This window comes from Notolabrus celidotus, chromosome 12 (assembly GCF_009762535.1).
Source record: "Notolabrus celidotus isolate fNotCel1 chromosome 12, fNotCel1.pri, whole genome shotgun sequence".
Lineage (NCBI taxonomy): Eukaryota > Metazoa > Chordata > Actinopteri > Labriformes > Labridae > Notolabrus > Notolabrus celidotus.
Genome location: NC_048283.1, coordinates 16,626,438 through 16,647,947, shown reverse-complemented (window position 1 = coordinate 16,647,947; position 21,510 = coordinate 16,626,438). Strand labels below are relative to the sequence as shown.

At 39.4% G+C, this 21,510-nt stretch overlaps 1 protein-coding gene across 1 annotated transcript in view; it reads left to right on the top strand.

Moving 5' to 3' along the window:
- adam22 (ADAM metallopeptidase domain 22) overlaps positions 1-21,407 on the top strand; it is an 81,198-nt gene extending 59,791 nt beyond the window's left edge. The window contains exons 16-32 of the mRNA XM_034697499.1: positions 2,629-2,728; positions 2,831-2,902; positions 3,257-3,349; positions 3,996-4,076; positions 4,173-4,223; positions 4,312-4,375; positions 4,492-4,597; positions 4,692-4,811; positions 5,048-5,216; positions 7,445-7,556; positions 8,354-8,444; positions 8,576-8,629; positions 10,257-10,454; positions 10,755-10,855; positions 11,277-11,343; positions 17,162-17,285; positions 18,599-21,407. Coding sequence (XP_034553390.1) covers positions 2,629-2,728; positions 2,831-2,902; positions 3,257-3,349; positions 3,996-4,076; positions 4,173-4,223; positions 4,312-4,375; positions 4,492-4,597; positions 4,692-4,811; positions 5,048-5,216; positions 7,445-7,556; positions 8,354-8,444; positions 8,576-8,629; positions 10,257-10,454; positions 10,755-10,855; positions 11,277-11,343; positions 17,162-17,285; positions 18,599-18,619 — 1,624 coding nt within the window. The 3' untranslated portion in view covers positions 18,620-21,407. The remainder of the gene's footprint in view (positions 1-2,628; positions 2,729-2,830; positions 2,903-3,256; positions 3,350-3,995; positions 4,077-4,172; positions 4,224-4,311; positions 4,376-4,491; positions 4,598-4,691; positions 4,812-5,047; positions 5,217-7,444; positions 7,557-8,353; positions 8,445-8,575; positions 8,630-10,256; positions 10,455-10,754; positions 10,856-11,276; positions 11,344-17,161; positions 17,286-18,598) is intronic.
- Positions 21,408-21,510: the final 103 nt, after the last annotated feature.

The window sequence follows — 21,510 nt, the reverse complement described above, 5'->3', positions numbered from 1 at the left end:
AAGATTAGAAACTAAATGATAGATCAGTCTGTGTATGTTTCGTGTTTTCATGCAGAAACCATGAACGTGTTTGTCTTATAATGTGTTCACATCTGCAGTGTTTAAACTGTACACTAGTTTGGCATTGTGCTGTTGTGAGCACTCGGATGTGACTGTGCGATGTGTGTGTATGTGTGTGTACCCCTCTTCTTGAATACCTCTCGCGTTCCCCCTCTATCCCGAATGGGACAGCAGGTGAGCAGAAGCTTGGCTAGAACGTTGCCTGTGCTGATTTTGAACCAGCTGGCTGCCTCGGAGGGGTTGTCAGTCACCACAACCTTTCCCATCTCATTCAACAGCACTACAGCTGCTGCGGTCCCAGCTTCTCTTTCTATTTAAATGATGTGAAAAAATACAGTTTGATGTCTCTTTTTACACACTGGCTGTATTTTTCATGATCATTTTGTACGGTTTTACATGTACTTTATGTGTATTCTTCAGTTTTTTGGCCGACGTCACCGGCTGAGCAGCCAAAAAGACTCCATTAATTTGAATATTCTAGCATTTACAGACTCCTCCTGCCTCTTCTCTTTAGAAGTCAGGATTGTCATCAGCTCTGTTTGTCCATGTCTAACCTATTGATACAGTCTGCAATGTCATTCATCTCCTTTTAAGAACAGTTTACCCCCTGCCCAGAATTTGCTTTACTCTGTATTCCTTAATAAACATTTGTAATGCCGTGTGTTCATGTGACATAGGATCCTAACAAGCCCTAACCAATGAACAGACCTACTATCTGAAATGAAGTCAATGCTATTTCAGACGCTTGCATTCAATGAGCAAACCTCAGTCATACTTATTGACAGAGGTTTCTTTTTTATCCCTCAAACTGGCGTGTCTGATCAATCTAACTGGCTACTAACTATTCTCACAGGGTTTAGCTAGTGTGTGTGTGTGTGTGTGTGTGTGTGTGTGTGTGTGTGTGTGTGTGTATGTGTGTGTGTGTGTTTGTAAGTGTAAGTGTAAGTGTGAGCACCAGAGTGGGTTGTGGCTTGTTGTGGGCCTCCCCATTCTTACTAAACCTAGCATTGATGAGGCAGGCAGAGCAGCTCTCAGAGAAACAACTTTCAAAGTCAAGCTGGGATTGAGAACTGTTTTTTTTAATCTGCTTTAACAGATTTTGCCATTGACAAACCAGTATGAAATATAAATTATACTGACGGTAACATTTAAAAGAAGAGATTTCAGATGTAATAGATTCAAATCAAAGTATAAGAGCAAACCATAAATGCTGGGACAAGTGGATGATTGTTGTTCAGAGGCTGCCATGCCTCCTTATCACCACCAGGGGGTGACATGCTGAATGTATTTGAGTGACAGAGGAAGGTGAACCTTTTTCTGGATACATGAGGTGCTTCACATATGTATCAGATAAATCTACAAACTGCAGGCTAATAATACTAAGTGTGCTGAAGTTTTCGAAGTGAATATTTTAATCCAATGTTGTGTGCTTGTGCTGTGAAATTAAGTCTATATATCGGTCAACGTAGAAATGGTTGTACTTCTTCTGGTGACTTCTGGCTAATCATTTGAGTACATTTCATTTTTGTTTCACCCCTTAAAACTGTATAAAAAGGGGTTAACACTACAAGATTTTAACTAAATTCAGAGGAGTTTATAATGCAAATCCGGCATGGTAGCTTGAACTAAAAACCTGACAGGTCTCAGAAATAAACCTGAAATATTGTAGTGTATTTCATCCATCATTCAAGTGTTATCATTACTGGCTTGTCATACAACCATTACCTCTGTAGGTGGCTGCATTTAGCTGCATTTCATTTCAATTTATGATGACGTCTTGCGGCCCTCGACTCTCTCCGGCTCTGTTATTGCATTGTCTCCTGTGCCGGTCATGATGAGCTGCACAACCAGAGGCACTCCAGTTAAACATGTGCCAGCAGCATAATCAGCACTAAGCACAAATATAATAACATCTAAATGCTGCTCAGGGTTGAGTCTGATGTCATTATGAGCATAACAATGAACCCCTGACATTTGATGTGATAGATTTTGCGTAAATACTTTGGACCCTGATTAGCTCACAGTAAATGTAAATTAGAACTGTTTCCTACTTTTACTTGAAGTGTATAAAATGAATCAGGCAAAGCTCTTATGACAATTGAGTTTGTAATATATTACATGATAATGCAATAACTGCTCACAAGTGACTCATCCAAAATATTCAAGTTCATTTCCAGGATTTTTTTTATAAATGTGTCTCCATTGACATCCTACTCGTCTCTGTCTCCGTCTGTGATCCTCTCGATTGTAGCTATTCTGTATATCTACCTCCTTGCTAGAGTAAGGATCTCCTGAACTGTAAGTATGGTAAACCTGTAGTAAAACCTGAAATATTCATGGTATGTAAGACATGCAAACTCTATACAATTAGACAAACGAGCTACAGCATTGTCTGTATCACTGAAATTCAATGTGAAGTGTGAAAAGTCAATGTGTGCTAAAACCTGTACTCTTTTTTTTCCTGTATTTTGTTTTTTGGGGTGCGTCCCCCCTCTCCCCCATTATCACCTGTGAATACTGCTCACTGTTTCCACTGTAACTATGAAATGCTGCGTTTGTGTTGAACAGCTTCTACCTGCCCAAGAGGTTCTCTGACTGTAACGTGGAGGAGTACCACAACTTCCTAAACAGTGGAGGAGGAGCCTGTCTGTTCAACAAACCCTTGAAGGTTTGTCACACTCACACACACACACACACACACACACGCATATATTGAGTATGTGTGTCTCCGTAGTTCATTAAGCATTAATACTGGTCCTGTCCCTCTCAGCTGTTGGACCCTCCGGTGTGTGGAAACGGCTTTGTGGAGCCAGGAGAGGAGTGCGACTGTGGCAGCCCAGCGGTGAGTTACAGTCCTCCTGGAGATGAGAGTAGATGGATGATAATAGGCTGTAATGTACTGTCCTAAAGGGAAACTGGATAATTATGCAAGGTCAAAGTGACGAGCTAATTACCCGACAACAAAACCACCTGCTGTGCCAGACTTCGTCTAAGAAAAGCTAATTTAAAGTAATGAGGCGATTACATTGGAGAATCAAGGCAACACATTTAGTGCACTATCATGGAGTTTGTCCTGAGAGATGAATGTTAAAATGTATTATACGTTTTGATTGGATAAAGTGTTACATAAGAGATAGAAGCATCTGAAATTGAATCAAAAGCTGAAAATTTAGAGCAGTTTTTTAATGTCTTTTAGGAGTGTGCCAGAGAGGGGGAGGCCTGCTGCAAGATGTGCACCCTGACACAAGGTTCCAAGTGCAGCAATGGACTCTGCTGCAACAGCTGCCAGGTACAGAAAAGACTCACCTTTCATCTTCTTATTTTGCTTATTTTGTAGTCCTGTAAATGGTCCATTAGAAAAGTCCATCCAAAAGCCTTTTTACACTTTAGAATACCTCAGATATTTTGGCAGGCATGCTCACCTGTCATAAAATGACTGATTATGGATGTCAGTAAAAAAAGAGCTAGGGTGCTTTTTGAGGAGTGAAACTTAAGGGCGTTTTTGACTGCAGGAACTTTACCCCGGAACGAGGGACTTTATCCCTAAACTACGTGCGTTTCAACCGAAGGAATCAGGGTCTAAATTTAGTTCAGGGTAGGTAGATAATCTCCCCCCTAAAAAGCCCCTGCTTGGGGGGTAGTACTTTTCAAAGGTCCTGGGACTTTCGGTTGAACGTTATGGTGTTTGTGGAGTTTACACAGTTGTTGAAACACAGAGGAAGTTCCTGGGAATGCATACTAGTTTAGTTTTTTATTAAGATTTCAAAATATTATGTAAAAAATTTTTTTTTCTCCATACGTCACTAGTTCCGGGGAAAGTAGTTCTGGGGGCTAAAAGACCCCGACACTCTTGGTCGAAATGCACCTTTTCACAAAACCCCAATTACAAACACTTAGGGTCCCTTTTTAATGGTCTGTCTTTTATTCTGTAACAGATGGAGTTCATGGGAGTTGTGTGCAGAGATGCAGTGAATGACTGTGACATCCCCGAAAACTGCACGGGCAACTCAAGCCAGGTGAGGATCAGCTTCTATTACACTGACTCCTGCAACCACGGGCTCACACAACAAATCCCTTGATCTCTGAGGTTTTCTTTCTGTCTTTTGTTTCAGTGTCCACAAAATGTGCACAAGATGGACGGCTACACATGTGAAAAAGATCAGGTGAGATTTTGACATTACAGTTATGACTACATTTATTTTGTGCTTAAGAAAGAAAAGATTAATTCCTGTGCTTTATCTCTCTCTGTAGGGTCGTTGCTTCAATGGAAGGTGCAAAACCAAAGACAGGCAGTGCAAGTACATCTGGGGAGAGAGTAAGTGTAATATACCTACCAAAACTAAAATGCTGCATCTTTTAGGACTAAGCACTTTCGTAGAAACTCCTGAATCTTCAGAAATGAATATTCATTGAGTTTTATTGTCTACTCAGAGGCAACAGCTGCTGACAAGTTCTGTTACGAGAAGTTAAACATCGAAGGGACGGAGAAGGGAAACTGTGGGAAGGACAAGGACACCTGGATCCAGTGTAACAAACAGTGAGCCAGTCCTTTCTGTAGCCAAGACCAGAACCAATCTGACATAATTTGATTTTGCTCTCTGTAAGCTGTCTGTTGCGTCTTTTCATTTCAGAGATGTTCACTGTGGCTACCTGCTGTGCTCCAACATCTCACCTGCCCCACGCTTGGGAGAGCTGCAGGGAGGCCTGACCTCTTTCTCAGTGGCCCGTCACAGTGCTTCTCTGGACTGCAGGTACATTTCACTGAGGAGAAATGTTTCCAGACAAACCAGATTTATTACCTGGCTGTAAAAAATACTGAGTGTATAGAAAGCTACATATTTTGTGAAATTGTGAAAGACAATCACACATACACATGATGTATAAACTTTTACGCACTGCATATTCAGTTTTCTGTCATATGTGAATTCACCTCAGTCTTCCTCGGGTTAAGTTCTGTGTTAGTGACTCAGGCCTGTGTGTTTTGAAGTGGTGCTCACGTGGTGATCGATGGAGACACTGATCTTGGATACGTCGAGGACGGGACAGCCTGTGGGACAGACCGCATCTGTTTCAACCACAAATGTCTGCCAGTCCAGCAGTTCAACTTCAGCACCTGCCCGGGCACCACCGACAAGACCATCTGCTCAGGACACGGGGTACACACACATACATGATTGTGCATCTGCTTTTGCACCTTAGACAAAGCTGTTATCATGCAGGAGCGAGGTGAGGGTTGTAGCAGCTGTCTGATGTATCAGATTGGTGTTAGCCCAATATCTAATTTCAGTGTTTCTGTGAGTCTCCTCACAATTAAAGAGTTACTCTGATTCACCTCCTGGCCTTACTCTGACCACCCCCAGATTGATAGTTCTGTATTTATTATTCTGCAACTTTTTTTTTTTGGCAAGTTGGCCAGTTGAGTGTTCCTAATAAAAAACTGTCCGGGCCTAAGGTCAGAGGACTCAGAAATCCTTACATTACTTCAAAGTGTTAATAAAACCTTGACAAGGCTTATGAGTAGGGATGGGCGATATTATCAACCCTCCGATATTATCGGCCGATATTGACTTAAAAATGTAATATTGGGTATTATCAGTATCAGGTTTTTATAACCAATGTTTGTTCAGTAGGCTTTAACAATTCCGAGCCTGCATGAACGAAGCATGGGACGTTTACAGGCGCTTTTTTCCATAACTTAAAGGTGACATATCATGCAAAATTGACTTTTTAATGGTTCTTTACCTGAAATATGTGTCCCTGGCATGTCTACAAACCCCCCGAGAATGAAAAAAATCCATTCTGCCCCTGTTTTGATTTCTACACCTTTCTGTAAATGTGTGTGAAACGAGCCGTTTCAGACTTCAGTGTTTTTGTTACGTAACAACAATATCCGGTCTGTCACGGAGTCAGAGCTCGGAGCTTGTTCAGCCCATAGACTGTATAAAATAATACTGAATCCCCCCCCCCCCCTCGGTTTTACTCCCCACGTCTGCAGATTTGAAGATCTAGTGGATGATTTTTATTTATCATGGATAAGTGCTAGCGCTAGTTAGCATAGCCACATAGCTACATGTTCGTAGCTGTGTACCAAGACACACGTCGACATGCTGACAAATAAAACAACAAGAAACACTAAATCTGTGACCAATCGTTCAGAAAGGTCCTGCTACAGGCGCCTCTCCGTCAGGATCAGATTCTGGATCAGATTCAGAGGGTTGAAGTAATGCGATCTCTGAGCAGCCGTGTATATTCAGCCAACATGTAAACATTAGATCAACGTGCTGGACAGCCGAGGGCACATCCACTTCCTGAGGGGGCGTGGTCAGAGGGAAAACAGAGTGTTCTGAGGAGGACTGAAGAAGAGGGCTTTTCAGGCATGCCAAAATCTGATTTCAAAATGTTTTTTTGAGCATAAACTTTAAATACATGTTTTGGGACCTCTTAGACCAATATATATTGATGAAAAAAGCGTGATATGTCACCTTTAAGTTGACGTTGTTCTCTTATTTTGCACAAACAGTGTGTACATTTGAAAAGCCATGTTGCATTTATGTATGCATCCAGTGGGACATAACAATACGATTAGGCATAATGTGTTAATTCCACAATAGGAGATATGTTATGTCGTTACCAAACAGTTTTGGTGTAAAAAGCCTCAATATATCGGTATCGGAAATTAAGAGTTTGACAATATCTGAATATTGGATATCGGCAGAAAAGCCAATATCGAGCATCCCTACTTATGAGATATTTTTTTAAGCCCCTAGAAAACTTAACATAGGCCTGGTTCTCTCTCAAATATTAAAGAAACATAGGAATTGCATTGTAACAGTGCTTCCCTTCTTATTGCTTTTGACTATCAGCATCAAATTTGTACTTAAAGCTCCTGTTAGGAGTTTTTCACTAGTTTTGAAATAGACTGAAATGAATGCTTTTGATTCCTCTTTATGAACTGTAAAACCAAATGAGATACCCACTAAAAAGATTAGTCTGTTTTGTTGTGTTAAATGCCTGGAACTGCTGCAGTGGAGATGGTGTTTCATGAAGTTGTTAACCACACGCTGCCAAAACAGTCTTTGTTTACATTTTCCACAGCAAAGATTCTTGATGAGTGGCACATTCAAATGTTAAAAGAGAGCAGGATGAAATAAAAAAGGACTTGCGCATGAACACAACTAAATCAGTGAAGCGATATGAGGTACTAGTTTGTCCATAGGGGGCGCCAAAATCAACACAAACTCAATTCCTAACAGGATCTGTAGTAACAGAAAAACTCTGAATCCCAATCAGTCTTTCCAAAAACTTTGCTTTCATAGAGAGCAGAAGTTTTCTAGACGTCACACTCCCAGTAACATCATATTTTGCTGTTTTTTTCATACTGTAGGTGTGCAGCAGTGAGCTGAAGTGTGTGTGCTACCTGGGCTGGGCAGGAGAGGACTGTAACTCCACGTCTCCTCTCAGTTTTCTAGTGGTGGGGCCGACTGCCTCAGTCTCAGGTACAGACACTCTCACTGAGTGTTTTCCTTATCAATGACTCTCCTAATCTCTTATCTTCTGCACCTCTTCACTGTTTGCTCCTTTTTTTCTCAGCTTTTCTCACCCGTAGACCTCTTAACTCTTTTTTACCAACTACTTCATCTTTCAGTTCTTCTTTGATGATCACCAACCCCATTCACAATGTTGTGATGTTGAATATTCGAAGATTATTTGTGTTTCCTTTTTTCTTCTTTATTTCATTTTATTTCTCTGTGTCGGCTCCACATCTGCTCATTAAAACCAGCAGCATTTGTATTCACTGAACCATGCATGTCATTCTTTTTGTTTGTCATTATTTTCACACTCATTCTTTGTCGACAGGCTGATGTCTTTGACGGAGTGACTTGAGGTCAGATTTGAGTTCCTTTTCATTGTGTTTGTCCCGTCTCTGATCCTGTCATTTTCCTGCTCCTCTTCCTTTCTCACCCTGACTTCTGCTCAGCTAAGCTCAGCTCAGTGGATTGATTATGACAGTAACTGTATAGTGTTACCCTGAATGAGAACCTGCTGCTCATGGGATCCTCCCTCAGTGTAAGGCTGACGGGTCACAGCAGTTTGGTTCCTCTCAGTTTTGTCCCCCTTGTTCTCCTTTTATACTTCCCCTGCTAAATGTTATTTGTTTTTGTGTTCTGCTGCAGTGTGTTGTTGTTTGTGTATCCCTGTGTCCACATGATTCACAAAGGAAAAGCCAAACATCCAATTAGCACACACTTGGCTCCTCACTGCTCTTTGTCTCTCCTCCTCTCCTCTGTCTCAGGTATCACCAGTACCAACATCATCATCGGGGCCATCGTGGGCTCCATCCTCGTCCTCGCCCTCGTCATGGCCGCCACAGCCTGGTGTTACAAGTGAGTACCACCTCAGCTTGCACGTTTAATGTTTTGAATTAGTGGTTCCTTACTCCAAAAAGGAGAATCAATTTATTCATTCTATTTAATATTTAAAATAATTCTGATGATATTTGTGTTCGCCTTCACAGGAGCTACAAGCACAGACGCTATGTTGAGTCTGTGGTTCACAGAAGATTCTGCCGGTTTGCTCACTTTAATGCTATTTTTTTTTTTTTTTTTTTGTGATTTTCATGACAGACATATGTGCAGAGGGACAATTAACAATGTTATACACAACAGATAAATCGAAACAGCAGAATAACTTACAGAAAAAGTTCAGATGACTATTGTAAGATAATAATAATAATAATAATAATAATAATAATAATAATAATAATAATAATAATAATAATAATAACAATAACATTTATTAATATGGTAGTAGTAATGGATCTTGGAACGATTGAAAAATTGTCAGTTCAAAATTGAGGGAGTAAGAAAAAGAAATAAGCAAAAATAAATAAATAAATTAAAGGGGGGAGATATAGGAAAAACAAATAGGTAAAATAAAAAAAAAAGCAAACAAAACAAAAGAAGGGCAATTCATGTACCAATACACACAGGCACACAAGCACATCCACAAACACACACACATTCAAACGCACATACACATGCACACACAAGAACACACAAACATAAGTATAGATACATACAGGCCCACATAAATATATCTAAGAATACACCCAAACACACACGTACACACTTAAATTATGATAGCTTAGCTTGCCATTCTAATGCTAATAGTTATGATACCTATGATGGAAATGACTAATAATACTAATACTGCTAGTAATAATGCTAATGCTTCAATGAGTTAAATGTGTTCTTCTTTTCATACACACACATAAACTTTAAACAATGAAATTTCAATTATTTGTTTTTTATTTGCTTCCGTGTTTTTCATTGTTGCATAAAACAGATGTTGGATTTATGCAAAAAAGTATAGTGTCTACATCACAAATCAACTTTATGAAGTAATGATAAAAAGTGAAGTAGTATGCAGATTCAATTAAGAGTGCTGTATACTGCGTAGACTGTAAACAAATATATTACATTCATAACATTATACTGTGGGGAAGTTTCATACAGTTTCAGCTCATTCAGATTTATGGTTACAGTGCAAAAAATAGTGGTAAAAATATGTGTAAAGTCGTGATAAAAGACTGATCCTATCATTGATAACAGTTGAGATCAGCAGATCTAGTATTAACATTTCCAGTTATGATAGTACCAGGGATGGTACCCATTACCATTACTAACAACATGTCAAAGGAAACGTGTTGTAAGTAATGGTAATGGGACATGAAGCTTTAGCTCACTGAGCCCGCTCCCCCAGCAGACTGAGTCGATAGCAGCTTTACTAGAAGCTGGTCCAAGTCTGAGCCAGCTCTAACTACAAGTACATTTATTTAGTTACACCTCTGAGAAAGACATCGGTGCCTACATATACTGTGAGCACAGCTGTGTAATGGTAATAGGATTTTAAAAAATCCCATAAAGACAGAAATGTTGATTTTTCTCCCTGATAGGGGGTAAATGCATTTGATTAAGAGTACACAGACCAGATATTAAGCATTAACTGCAACTGAGCATCTGTTTTTAGCAACTAGTGAAGTCTTTTGGGGGAAAAGTAAAGCAAATACTGAGGCAGAAGAAACAAATTCAACAGCAGTAAATTCATAAAGAAATGACTCATTACTTTCTAGTAACAAGCAGTGTTGTTTTTCCCCCACTTTTCTCTAATTGAAACTAACCATTGTGTATTTCCAGACAAATGCCCCCAGGTGACTATGTCACAAAGCCAGGGGACACAGACTCCATTTACAGCGGCATGCCCCCTGGAGTCAGCACAAACTCTGGCTGCAGCTCCAAGAAGAGGTCAGCCTGTCAGTCCCTGCAGATTTTCACCCTCACCTTCACTCCCTCCATCCCATCCATTTCTCAGAACATGTCACTGTTTGGCTTCAGGTGTGCCATCTCATCATCATCACTCATTCATTTGCTGCTGAATTGTGTGTTTATGCTCTATAATGCTGTGTTCATACCATGGCTTTCACATGTTGTGAAATGTCACATTCAGTCATCATGTCATTGTTTCATGTCTCATATTGTGCTCCTCTGCTGCAAGGGCGTCTTCCTATTTTCACTCATCTGTATCAGTGCTTTCCCTCCTATCCTTTTGCACCAGGAGCAGAACAGCACTTTGCACATTTAAAGGATGGATGTTGCTGTACTTATCATTTTCTATCCATGTGCGTGTGTGTGTAGATCTAATGGGCTATCCCACTCATGGAGTGAGAGAATCCCAGACGCTAAACACATCTCTGACATCTGTGAAAACGGTCGACCGAGGAGCAACTCATGGCAAGGTAAAACACAGATCCCAAGCAGTCGGGAAAATTGGAAACATTGTGTGTCAAGTCAAGTCAAGTCAAGCTGTATTTATAAAGCACATTTAAAAACAACTTCAGTTGCCCAAAGTGCTGTACAGTTATTAAAATACAATATAATCATACACCTAAAGTTAACCAAGATGTTTCTTAAGACAGACAGCCATTACATAGTTTGTTTCCAAACACAGCTCATCTACCTCTTACATGGATAAAACATGACAAGGAGACTATTTTAGACTTTGCCCACAAGTTAATAGTTTGTCTGTGATGTGTAGATGTGTGAATATTTGTGATTGAAATGCAGAGTTGGTACTGCATAAAGAGACATACACTGAAAACATACATAAACTTTTAAAATTTTAATTTTAATGACGTGTTTGTGTTCTGTATCTTCCAGGAAATCTGAGTGGAAATCGCAAGAAACTGAAAGGAAAGAAGTTCCGTGCTCGCTCCAACTCCACAGAGTAAGTTCTTACTGACAAGTTGGTCGCGTTGAAAGATCAATGAAAATCGTTGATGAAAAAAGCTTTAGAGAGAATTAGATTAATCAGGCTGTAAGGCGGGTGACATGTTGTATTTTTTAAATATTTAATCTTGTCAACAAATCCAATGAAAGAACCTTCAAAGAAAATCTGTTTTTGAGTCTTAAACTTACTACAACTTTTCTGTGGCACTCATCCTCAGACTTATTAACAGAAGGTTGTAAACCAATGGATTTTTTAACCTTATTATCAGTACTGATACTGATAATAACATGCTCATGAAGATACCAAGAAGAGAACTGTTGTTTTTATACACTTTTGTATTTTAGATGTGTAGTTTTTGCACACCTGCAAGTAAGAAAAGTTAAGTTTTAGTGAACAAAGACGCATCTATATTAATATGCTATACTTACCATTTCTAACTGAAGTCACTATTGTTAAAGCTGCTGTCGGTAGTCGTGATATAAACAACAGTTCGGAGAGAGATTTTGAATGCCAACACTAACCCACTCACCAGATTTTGCTTACTTCTCATGCGCATTCTATGAGGAAGTAGTGGCTTCCAAGTCAATCAGGACGACGTAGTAGGGGCCGCCACTCGACCAATCAGAACAGAGGGTAGGAGATAGCTCTGATTGGTCCATGATAACAGGAACGAGGGGAATAATAACATTGCTTGATACAAAGGCATTGGAAAACACAAAGATTTTGCCATAATCTCAAATTACTTCAACTATTGATGAGTACCGATGGTCATTATGACTTTTTTTCCAAACCCAGCACAAAAAGTATCGTTTTTTACCACATTCCTACCAACTGCACCTTTAACACAAAAAAACAAAAAACACTTCTGATTCTTCAAGCTGAGTGTAGATACCACAGCGTACAGGTGCAGTTTCATGGCAGTTTCATGGCAGTTCTGCAAAGTAGCTGCAACTCTGGTGCCGTTCAAAATACACCATGACCTGGCGCAGTCCTTGGTCCTCTACCTCCGGCAAAGTGTCTCATTAAGTGAGTAAAATCAGTGATTTTGTCATTAATTGCTTAAGCTTTGGTTCGTCTCTGGTAAACCTTCTGAGGTTTTTAAATGCCCATTGAATCAGCCCTACAGCACTCACTGTTGTTTTGGTGCTAATGCTAGCTTTGTCTACTGCTGCTTCATATTTTTTCAGTACATCTTGGGTGGCCACATGACCACTTTTCAAGGACATTTTTTCCTCCTCTCAGAATACATGTGGTGCATTTTGCAAATTGCAATTGTATTATCCTCCTCTGAAACAGTGCAAAACATCCACACAGGTGATGCCATTTTAACTCCTGCGTCAGCTTGTTGCAGCTGCACTTGGTCTTCTTCTCTGCATGTAACGGCGAGTGCATACTGCCATTTACTGTGTCCGAATGTAGAGGCTTGTTCATACATAAATAAAGCAACCTTTGTATGACGTTTTAGAAGATTCTAATACTTGTTCAGTAATTTAGCAGACATCCCCATTAACATGTATAAAAAGGGTTATTCATTTTATAGATTTGCTGGGTATTGTTTGCAATAAGTAAAATAGTGACCATATTTCGATGAGAGAGTGGATTTAGATCAATTCTCCTCTGTCCTCAGTGGGAGGCCACAGTATTAGCAATGTGTTAATCACAGGGAACAGCTAATGCTAGCACATACCCTTGCCTCTTTATGACCTTCAAAAGCAAACAGAACCATAAATAACAACACTGATACCTTCTCTGTTGTCATTTTTAATGCCTTATTCCCCTCAGTGGGGGTAGGTGTCAGACCACATGATTGACATTTGACTTTAGAAACATCCTTTTTCGGCTGTTTTCGTGGCAAATAATCACATTGAGTGATAAATCTGGCTGTTAAAAGACAGCAGGGTGAGGTTTTTGTTGAAAACACTACTTTTGCATGTACAGAACAAGAGATAAGAGGTATCACTTTGTCCACCATGGGGCGCCAAAATTGATATAAATCAAAAGTTCCTCACAGCAGCTTTAACTGCCATTGAGAACGTCATTTACAAGGAAGGTGATGTACTGAAAAAGACCCCAGTCGACCAAATGATGTAATAAATGAATTCTAAAAATGTTTACTTAGTTAATACATCGAGTGAGAGGTCCAGCAGAGTTGCCTCCATCTGGCTGACCAAGTTAGAGCTGTTTTTTTGCTTTTCGTTAGATTTGTTGACAGCAAGAAAACAAAGAACATAACAGTCAACACCCAAAGAAACAGTTGTATAAAATTCAACAACAGAAATAGAAAGAGGTTTACAGATGCACTGAGTCTTGCAAGCTAGTCAAGTCACAAGACGAGACGGTGAGATCACGTTGTCACTTCCAGTGTGTGAACTCACAGCTCTTGTCTGGCTTGTGAGGCTGCATGGATTCTTTTAAACTTAAAGCATTTGCATTTCTGCCTGTTGACTGTCCATGAGCTGTGAGCATCAGCTGCACCCCAGCCTTGATGTTTGTTTGTCGGTTTGAAGGTTTTGGCATTTAAATAGTTGGGCAGTGCATCTGCTCTCACTGCTAGCATGTGACTGACTAAGCAGCAAGAAGCTAACTGCTTGGAATGATGTGACATGAAGCCAATATGCAACTGAGCCTGTACCACGCGACACAGTTGTTTGTGATTTCCATGGTGCCGTGTTCATCAGAAACCACACACAGGTCTGTCCACCACCTTTCTCACCATTCTCTCGATTGCATCTTGGTGTTTGTTCAAGATATCTTTGCTCTGCTCTGCTTTCCTAAAATATCTCCTCTTCCTCTCTTTCCCCTCCCACACCGGCTTTTTTTCTGGAGATTTTGGTGTCCTTTTCAATTTCTTTTTCTTCTTCCTTCCTTTTCTCTCTTCTCTCCCTCCTTGTGTTGTGTCCATCACCCCCCTCCCCTTCCCACAGGTATTTAACCCCCCGCTCCAAAACAGAGTTTTATGATGTAACTAAATGGGTACAAGATGTGAATAGAAACACTCAAGGACCTTACCTTAGGTATTGCCTCAGACTATGTCTTCTACCCCACACGCTTGTCTTTAAAACCCTCACTTTTGGTTTCATTTTTGGATTTGTTTAGTCAAGTTACAATCTAATCTATTTTATACAAAAATTTAAAACTAATACCTCAAAGAAAATAGTATTAACAACTGGCATGATGGAACGTGGAGTTCCTTAAAGGGGTTCACTGTTGACCATTAAAAAATAAATGTAATGTTTTTCAGTATAAAGTCTAATGTTTCACATTTTATGTCATCTCACTTTTTGTTTGAGTGAAAACTAATTTTTTTGATCAGCTGCACTTTACAGTTTTTTATTTTCCGAAAATCACCCTTCTGTATCTTGTTGCAAATAATAACAAAAAATGGCTTTAACTGCCTTTTCTAAGTTTATAATCATAATACAGTTACTTCCCTTTATTTTCTCCTTTGCTTCTTCCCCTTAGTCTGTGGTTTCCTCAGCATGTTATGTGTTGTGTCTGTGTGTCCACCTGCCTTGCGCCCAGTGACCTCACATGCTTTCGCATCATTGTGGTGTCACTGCTGCCAAATGAATATAACCCTGCACTGACATTATCACTGTGCTGCTGACACAAACTGTAAGCCACTACTCTGATAGTATCCGATGTCTATAAGATAAACTCCAGCTGCGAGCATTCCTTGATAACAACAAGGAAGTTTATGGTCTTACACACACGCTGTTTCTTCACTTTGCTAAAAGTCACCAAAATGTCAATCAGCACCGTGATCTGTAGATGTTCACTGTGTCCAAGACCACACTCTTTCCCTTCCCACTGTTGTTACACTGCAGGAAATAACGGTCCAAAAGAGTGGAGAGATGTGGGGTGCCCTGCTTCCAGAGCTAAACTTAGGAACTAATTTTTCCTTCTTAAAAATCTAATATATATCAATTTAATATTTGCAACAATTACATGGGCACAAAGTAACCCTAATGAAACTGCCTGTTCCTAAAGGTCTGCTACTTTGAAAAACAAGACAAATGTTCAGTGTATAACTGTGATGAAACACTTTATAACACATTTACATTAAGGTAATAATCACATAGCTATAAAAATCAAGTTTTTTGGACTTTCTTAGCTTAGCATTAGCATGCCAAGTTTCAGCAGGTAGTTTTAGTTCATCTTTTAATATGCAAATAGCGGTCAACTAGCCCCAAAAATACTTCAGCTGATGTTAATGGGAATGTGATGAAAGTTGATATGTTGATACCACATATCTTGGCAGTTCATATAATGATCATCGGACTCAAACCACAAATGTGTATTAACCCTCCTGTTATGTTGCGGGTCAAATTGACCCTTTTTGAAGTTCAAAAAATTTTGAAGATCAACATATAAAATTAAAATGGTTTATTTCACATTTTAGGCAATATTTGCCTTCCAAACCAGCAAAAAACAGCCTAAAACTCTGGGCAGCATGTGGCAGGAGAGGTGTCTCGTGTCAATTTGTCAACATCACTTCATTAAAAAAATAAATTAAAATTAAAATTCAAAATAAAACAAAATCTATGTCAGGTAAAACTATTGTATTTATATTTAGGGCTTTCCAATGTACATTTAAAAAGGTTTTAATGTGAATTTTCATTAAAAACAAGTGAGATATCCTCATTGAACAATGATCTGTGAGGATTAAAGAACACCATTGCACCAAATATTTATTTAAATGGTTAGTAATGGAGTTAATAATGAGATTAAAAAATGTTTATTGGGATTTTTTCGGTTCTGACACTTTTGGATCATTAAATATGCCCAGGGTCAAATTGACCCAGGAACATTATTGCTGTTCCTGAGAAATGAACATAACAGGAGGGTTAAAACGTATGATTTCCTTCAACATGGGTACATATATATCAGTTTTACTGGAAGTGGGGGGCTGTCTGATGATGAAACGTTAATGAAGCACTTCATTTTTCACAGGAATTCAGGTATTTAAAAACTGAGGGGAAGAAAGTTAAGATTGGAATTTATTGTAGGGAAGAAGATGCTTCTGGAACCAGTGGTTATTCAACTTCCCAGCTCTCTCCACTACTTTGACCAATCCCTCCTGGGTCTGATCGCCACACAGCAGTGGTGTAAACAAGCTGCTGCACATGGGACAGGCTTATAGTGGCTGTTTTACTGGTCAGGTCCTCTCCCTCTGTTTCTCTCAGTCTGTTGTTCTCACCCGGCTCCGCTTCGGTCTGGTCAGCCGTCAGTTGCCTCATCTCTCTCACTGCCCCCAGCATTCCTCATCTGAACACGCACTAGTTCACATTTTTTTTGTAGAGGATGACTGGCTCAGCTGGAAGCAGAGGTTACCTTTAGCAGAGTGTTTTCCAACCGTGGCTAAAGTGGAATTTCTGCTCAGTCTGGCAAGTGTTGTCTCAGAGCTTGATGATGAGAAAGTAATGCTGTAACACGGGGAAGTATGTGAGTTGCAGGAGACTAAAAAGACGATGTCCACACCGCTGCTGGAACTGTATACTCCTTTGCAGAGAGGTTGGCCCTAAAAGCTGAGCTATGGCCACACTTATTCGCTGTTGAACACATTACATTATCGTCTGCTTCTTTGCTTATGACGAGCACTAGTTAAAACTTTTATGATCAACCTCTTTCTGTAGGAAGGGGAAATAATGAGCTCATCTGAAGGAGGATGTTGCCCAAAGTCACAGATATCGAAGCAGCTCAACTAACTGAGCGTCACCTCATTTATCCATCTGTCTCTTTGGCCAGCTTCATCCTGAACCAACCAGGACAGAAGAAGCAATAATTGAATGACCTCACTTCTTTTTTTTTTTAGGACGTTATCCCCTGCAAAGTCGCCAACTTCCTCTACAGGATCTATTGCGTCCAGCAGGAGGTACCCGTACCCCATGCCCCCCCTCCCTGATGACCACAGGAAAGGCAACAGGCAGAGTGCCAGGGCAAGTATTGATTAGAAACACATGAAAGTAGGGGTGTTGTGGGATGAGTCAAATCCAATCTTTGAGATGCAATCTTGAGATGTGGTTTCTCAGCATAAAAAATACAAATAAAAATCTAGTACATTTGAGATTGTAATTTCAGAGAACATAATATATTTTTGCACTCAGATAATAAACATGTTTCTTTTTTTTAATATTTTTGTAAAATGTTTAAGTAAACATACTTCTTTTCCTGTTAATATCAACCCTCTGCCTTTTCATAGTAATTATTTTTCTATCCTTGTTACCTTCCATGGTCCTAATACATTCCCATGGTAGGCCAGTTATAGCTATTTTGTAAAAACATAAAGTGTATCACTAGATATTTAGGATGCTAAATGGACCTGATTTGTAACTGGTTATTGACAGAGTTGTAATTTTCTAAATCAGACTGGAGAACATTTTCAATCAATCAATCAATCAATCAATCAATCAATCAATCAATCAGTCAATCAGTCAATCAGTCAATCAGTCAATCAGTCAATCAATAAATCAGACTTTTATAAAGTGCTTTTCATAAAATGATATTGTAACACAAAGTGCTGTACAAAAAAAATAAAAAGATCCCCCCTGAACCTAAACCCAACCCAGCCCGACCCCAAAACCCACCCACAATCCTAAAGCAAAGGACACTATAATATGCAGCAATAATAATAATAAAAACAATGAAAATAAAATAAATAAATACAAATAAAAAAGAAGTTGCTGAAAGAACTGAGGAAATGCTCTCATGATATCTTGTTGAGGAAACACTAGAGATAAAATAAGATGTTAAAACTCACACAGGAAAATAAAATCACCAAAATAAAATACATTTCTAAGATAATAAAAATAGATATATATTAAACCATTAAAATAAAATAAGAGTATATACTTAAAATTAATAAATAAATAAAATAAATTACTAAGATAATAAAACACTAAAATATTAAACCATTAAAAGTAAATAAGACTCGATACTTAAAATGTATAAATACATAAAATAAAATAAATTACTAAGATAATAAAACACTAAAATATTAAACCATAAAAGGAAAATAAGATTCTATACTTAAAAAAAAAAAAATAGAATAAAAGGTGACAAAGGTGAAATTTGAACTGGATGATAAATAAAGAAATAACTGATGAATGAAAGATTGCAGATTGACTTTACTCTTCCACTTAAACCACCCGAACAATAAATGTTTTTGTAATTGTTTCAGTCAAAGGACCGTGGCAAAATATTACAATTTATTTTATTTTCTCTCTCTCATACTTTCTTCTTGCCTCCTCAGCTGTGGGAAACTTCAATATAACACCCGTGTTACCCACTCTGCAAAAGACCTTAAGGAACTACACTCGTGTCTCCTTTTCTACGAATGAAAAACACAAAAATGAAACAAAATTGACTGTAAACAATGAAACAGAGAGAGACCCCCCACTGGATTGCAACTAGGCAAAGGTGTGTGTGAGTGTGTGTGTCCAAGCATCTCCGAGGCTGTCTCGTCCGACAGCGTCATTCAGTGGATCTCTACTAGAAGGAGACGTCGGAGAAACCACTACATCCACTCCAGGCCAGCTGGAGCTCAGACTGAGCTGTTCCTGTCCGCTCAGGCCTCCCATACAGGACTGGAAAACCCTTCCTCTCCCACCCACCCCTAGCTTTGTGTCCTGACATCTTAAACCCTGTCACATCCCCCTTCAACCCCATTCTCATCACTTCAACACCACTGTTGCCCCTCCGTTGTTTGGAGCTCCTCTCTAAAAAAAAAGGAGACAGAGCAGGTCATTGCATCAAACTGCATCGCTGGATTTTGTTGGACGCACGTGATTCATTGTAGAAACTCCGACACTGTATGCATGAGACAACCCTGTGTATCAGCAACCTCCTCCTACTGAAAAGACGAGAAGAACCGTTGTCTGATCTGAAAGGAAAGCATGCGAGGGGGCAGTGATTTTATGCCTTCTGTAGGCCTAGATGCTTTCTCTCCACTATAGGTAACCCATATCGTATCACCATTTATAGACCATAACCAATAACATGGACCCAACCTGACCCTGTCCGTTTTGAGCGTGTGTAAATATGTACAGTGAAATACACACAGAGTATGCTTTTGCTTTTATTTTGAAGGGGGTACAAAAATGGAGTCTCCTCTCTCCTCTTCCTGTCGTACCGTGTCGTAGACAGTTTCTGTAGGTAAGTGTAGAGACCCCGCACTCGTTCTTCTGTCTGTGATTCTATTTTCCGTCCTCTTTTCTTTCCTCCCTCTGGCTTCTTCCTGTGTGACTGTGACCTAAATAGCTCCCTCCATCCACAGCAGAATGTAAACATGTTTTTTTTTGTTATCTAGGTACAGGTTTCATCCTTATCTGGGAGAAATACACACATCCAGACATGATTGAGGACGTATTGGTGGAAATGTGACTGTGGCACATTGAGAGTGTTGCTGAAGCAGAGCTGATGAGTATTATTTAGGGTCATTTCAATAGTTAAACATGCCATTTCTGAGTGAAATTAATGGACTGAGATGTGTTTCGTGTAGTTGTAGGTGTGCCACTTTCACTTGTGTGGTTTTTGGAAGTTTTCCATCGATTAGTGTTAAGAAGTATTAAGTTCTCATGATTCTAACTGGACTCCTGGGTCATTTAGGTAATGAGAATGAAAGTCACCAATGTGAATGAGGTCGTTGGCCGAAATCTGTGAGAATCTGGAATTGAAAAATGTGCATTTTGGATTTAGCTGTAATGGCAGAGATATTTAGCCTTGTAAATGATTAAACTATGCTGTACAGTGCTTGCTGTTTGAGCTTGTGAAGACCAACAGCATGACAGTTCTATTTTAAATTAAGTTATTTCTCCAGGTAGGCTGTTTGTGAGACTGTAATGGGAAAGAGCATGAAAGACTTTTTTCCCTCAGTCAGCAAAGTCGGGACAATTCATGGGGATTAAAATGATTGAGAATGAGTTTTTGTGCTTTGACTGATGCCTGTGTTGCTATTTAAGGTGGATTTATCAGAATTTTTTCTTATATCACTCCCAGAAGCAAGTTCTTTGTACAGTTAGAGCTCAGATTGTTGTCTTAAGGCCTCCTGTTTGCCATCCTGCTGTTGTTGAGTTTTTATTCCTGTGTGAGCACTCTTTCATTTGTAATCCATGTATGAGTTAGGACTGTATAGGTAATACAACCTTCACAATATTGGATTAATATTGCTACAAGTATCTTTTTTATCAAGTACCTTTGTAACGTCCACTTTTTTCTCAGCATTATGTACAGCATTGATTCAAACAGTAATTAAGTGCATTATTGTGGTTATGTGTGTTCATGAGTTTGAATGGAGACATGTTGAGTTTTTCTAAAACACAAATTTGTCCCCAGGCAAACAGCGGGGTCATTCCTCTGGCATGTGCTAATCTGTATCATATAAAGTTTGGACACACATAATGTTGTAAATGAGATGTGTACGGGCTCATGATTTGCCTTCTACCTGAGCCTTCTTCTTTGCTCTGGTCTTCTTTTAGTATTGTCAGTGTTTAGATGCCCAGTCAGGTGTCCTGGGCTACCCAAGGCTGTAGAGCGCAGTATCTCAGAGTCCTTGATTATATTTTTAACATCATATATCGTGCTACAGCGAAACATTCTTTCCGGTGTCACGGACATTGCACCGCTGAGGAGGGGACGCCACAGGCTACAGTGTTTTCTGTCAATGTACAGCTGTCAATTTTTCGAACATATCTGACTGTGTGCACAGTCGAGCCAACAGATCCTGACTGAGGATAATTACGGCAAAAAGTCCCCACAGATGAGCCGTGTGTCTCCATCTGGGCAGAGACTTGAATGTATTAAGTGTACTGGAGAACACCAACCAACCAGTCTCACCCTTTCGACCTGCTGCCGGACACATCAGCCCTCTGCTGCAGGAAGAATGAGGACCCTACATGTGCGAGTTCAAAACTAAATACTGCAGTTGCTTTTTCTTTTTTTTCTTTAATTTTTGCCTGTATGCTGTACAGACTGATGATGCAAAAATCAATGCCATTATTTTCCTTTCTCCTAATCATTCAGTATTGTAATATATTTAATATAAAATAAAACTTTCATCAACACTCCTGTCTTTGCTGACATTTCTCATAGTATCAGATATTACTGTAGAGGGAAACAAACAGTACAGGTGTGAGAAAAAACTGACTTCATTAATCAACATGTTAA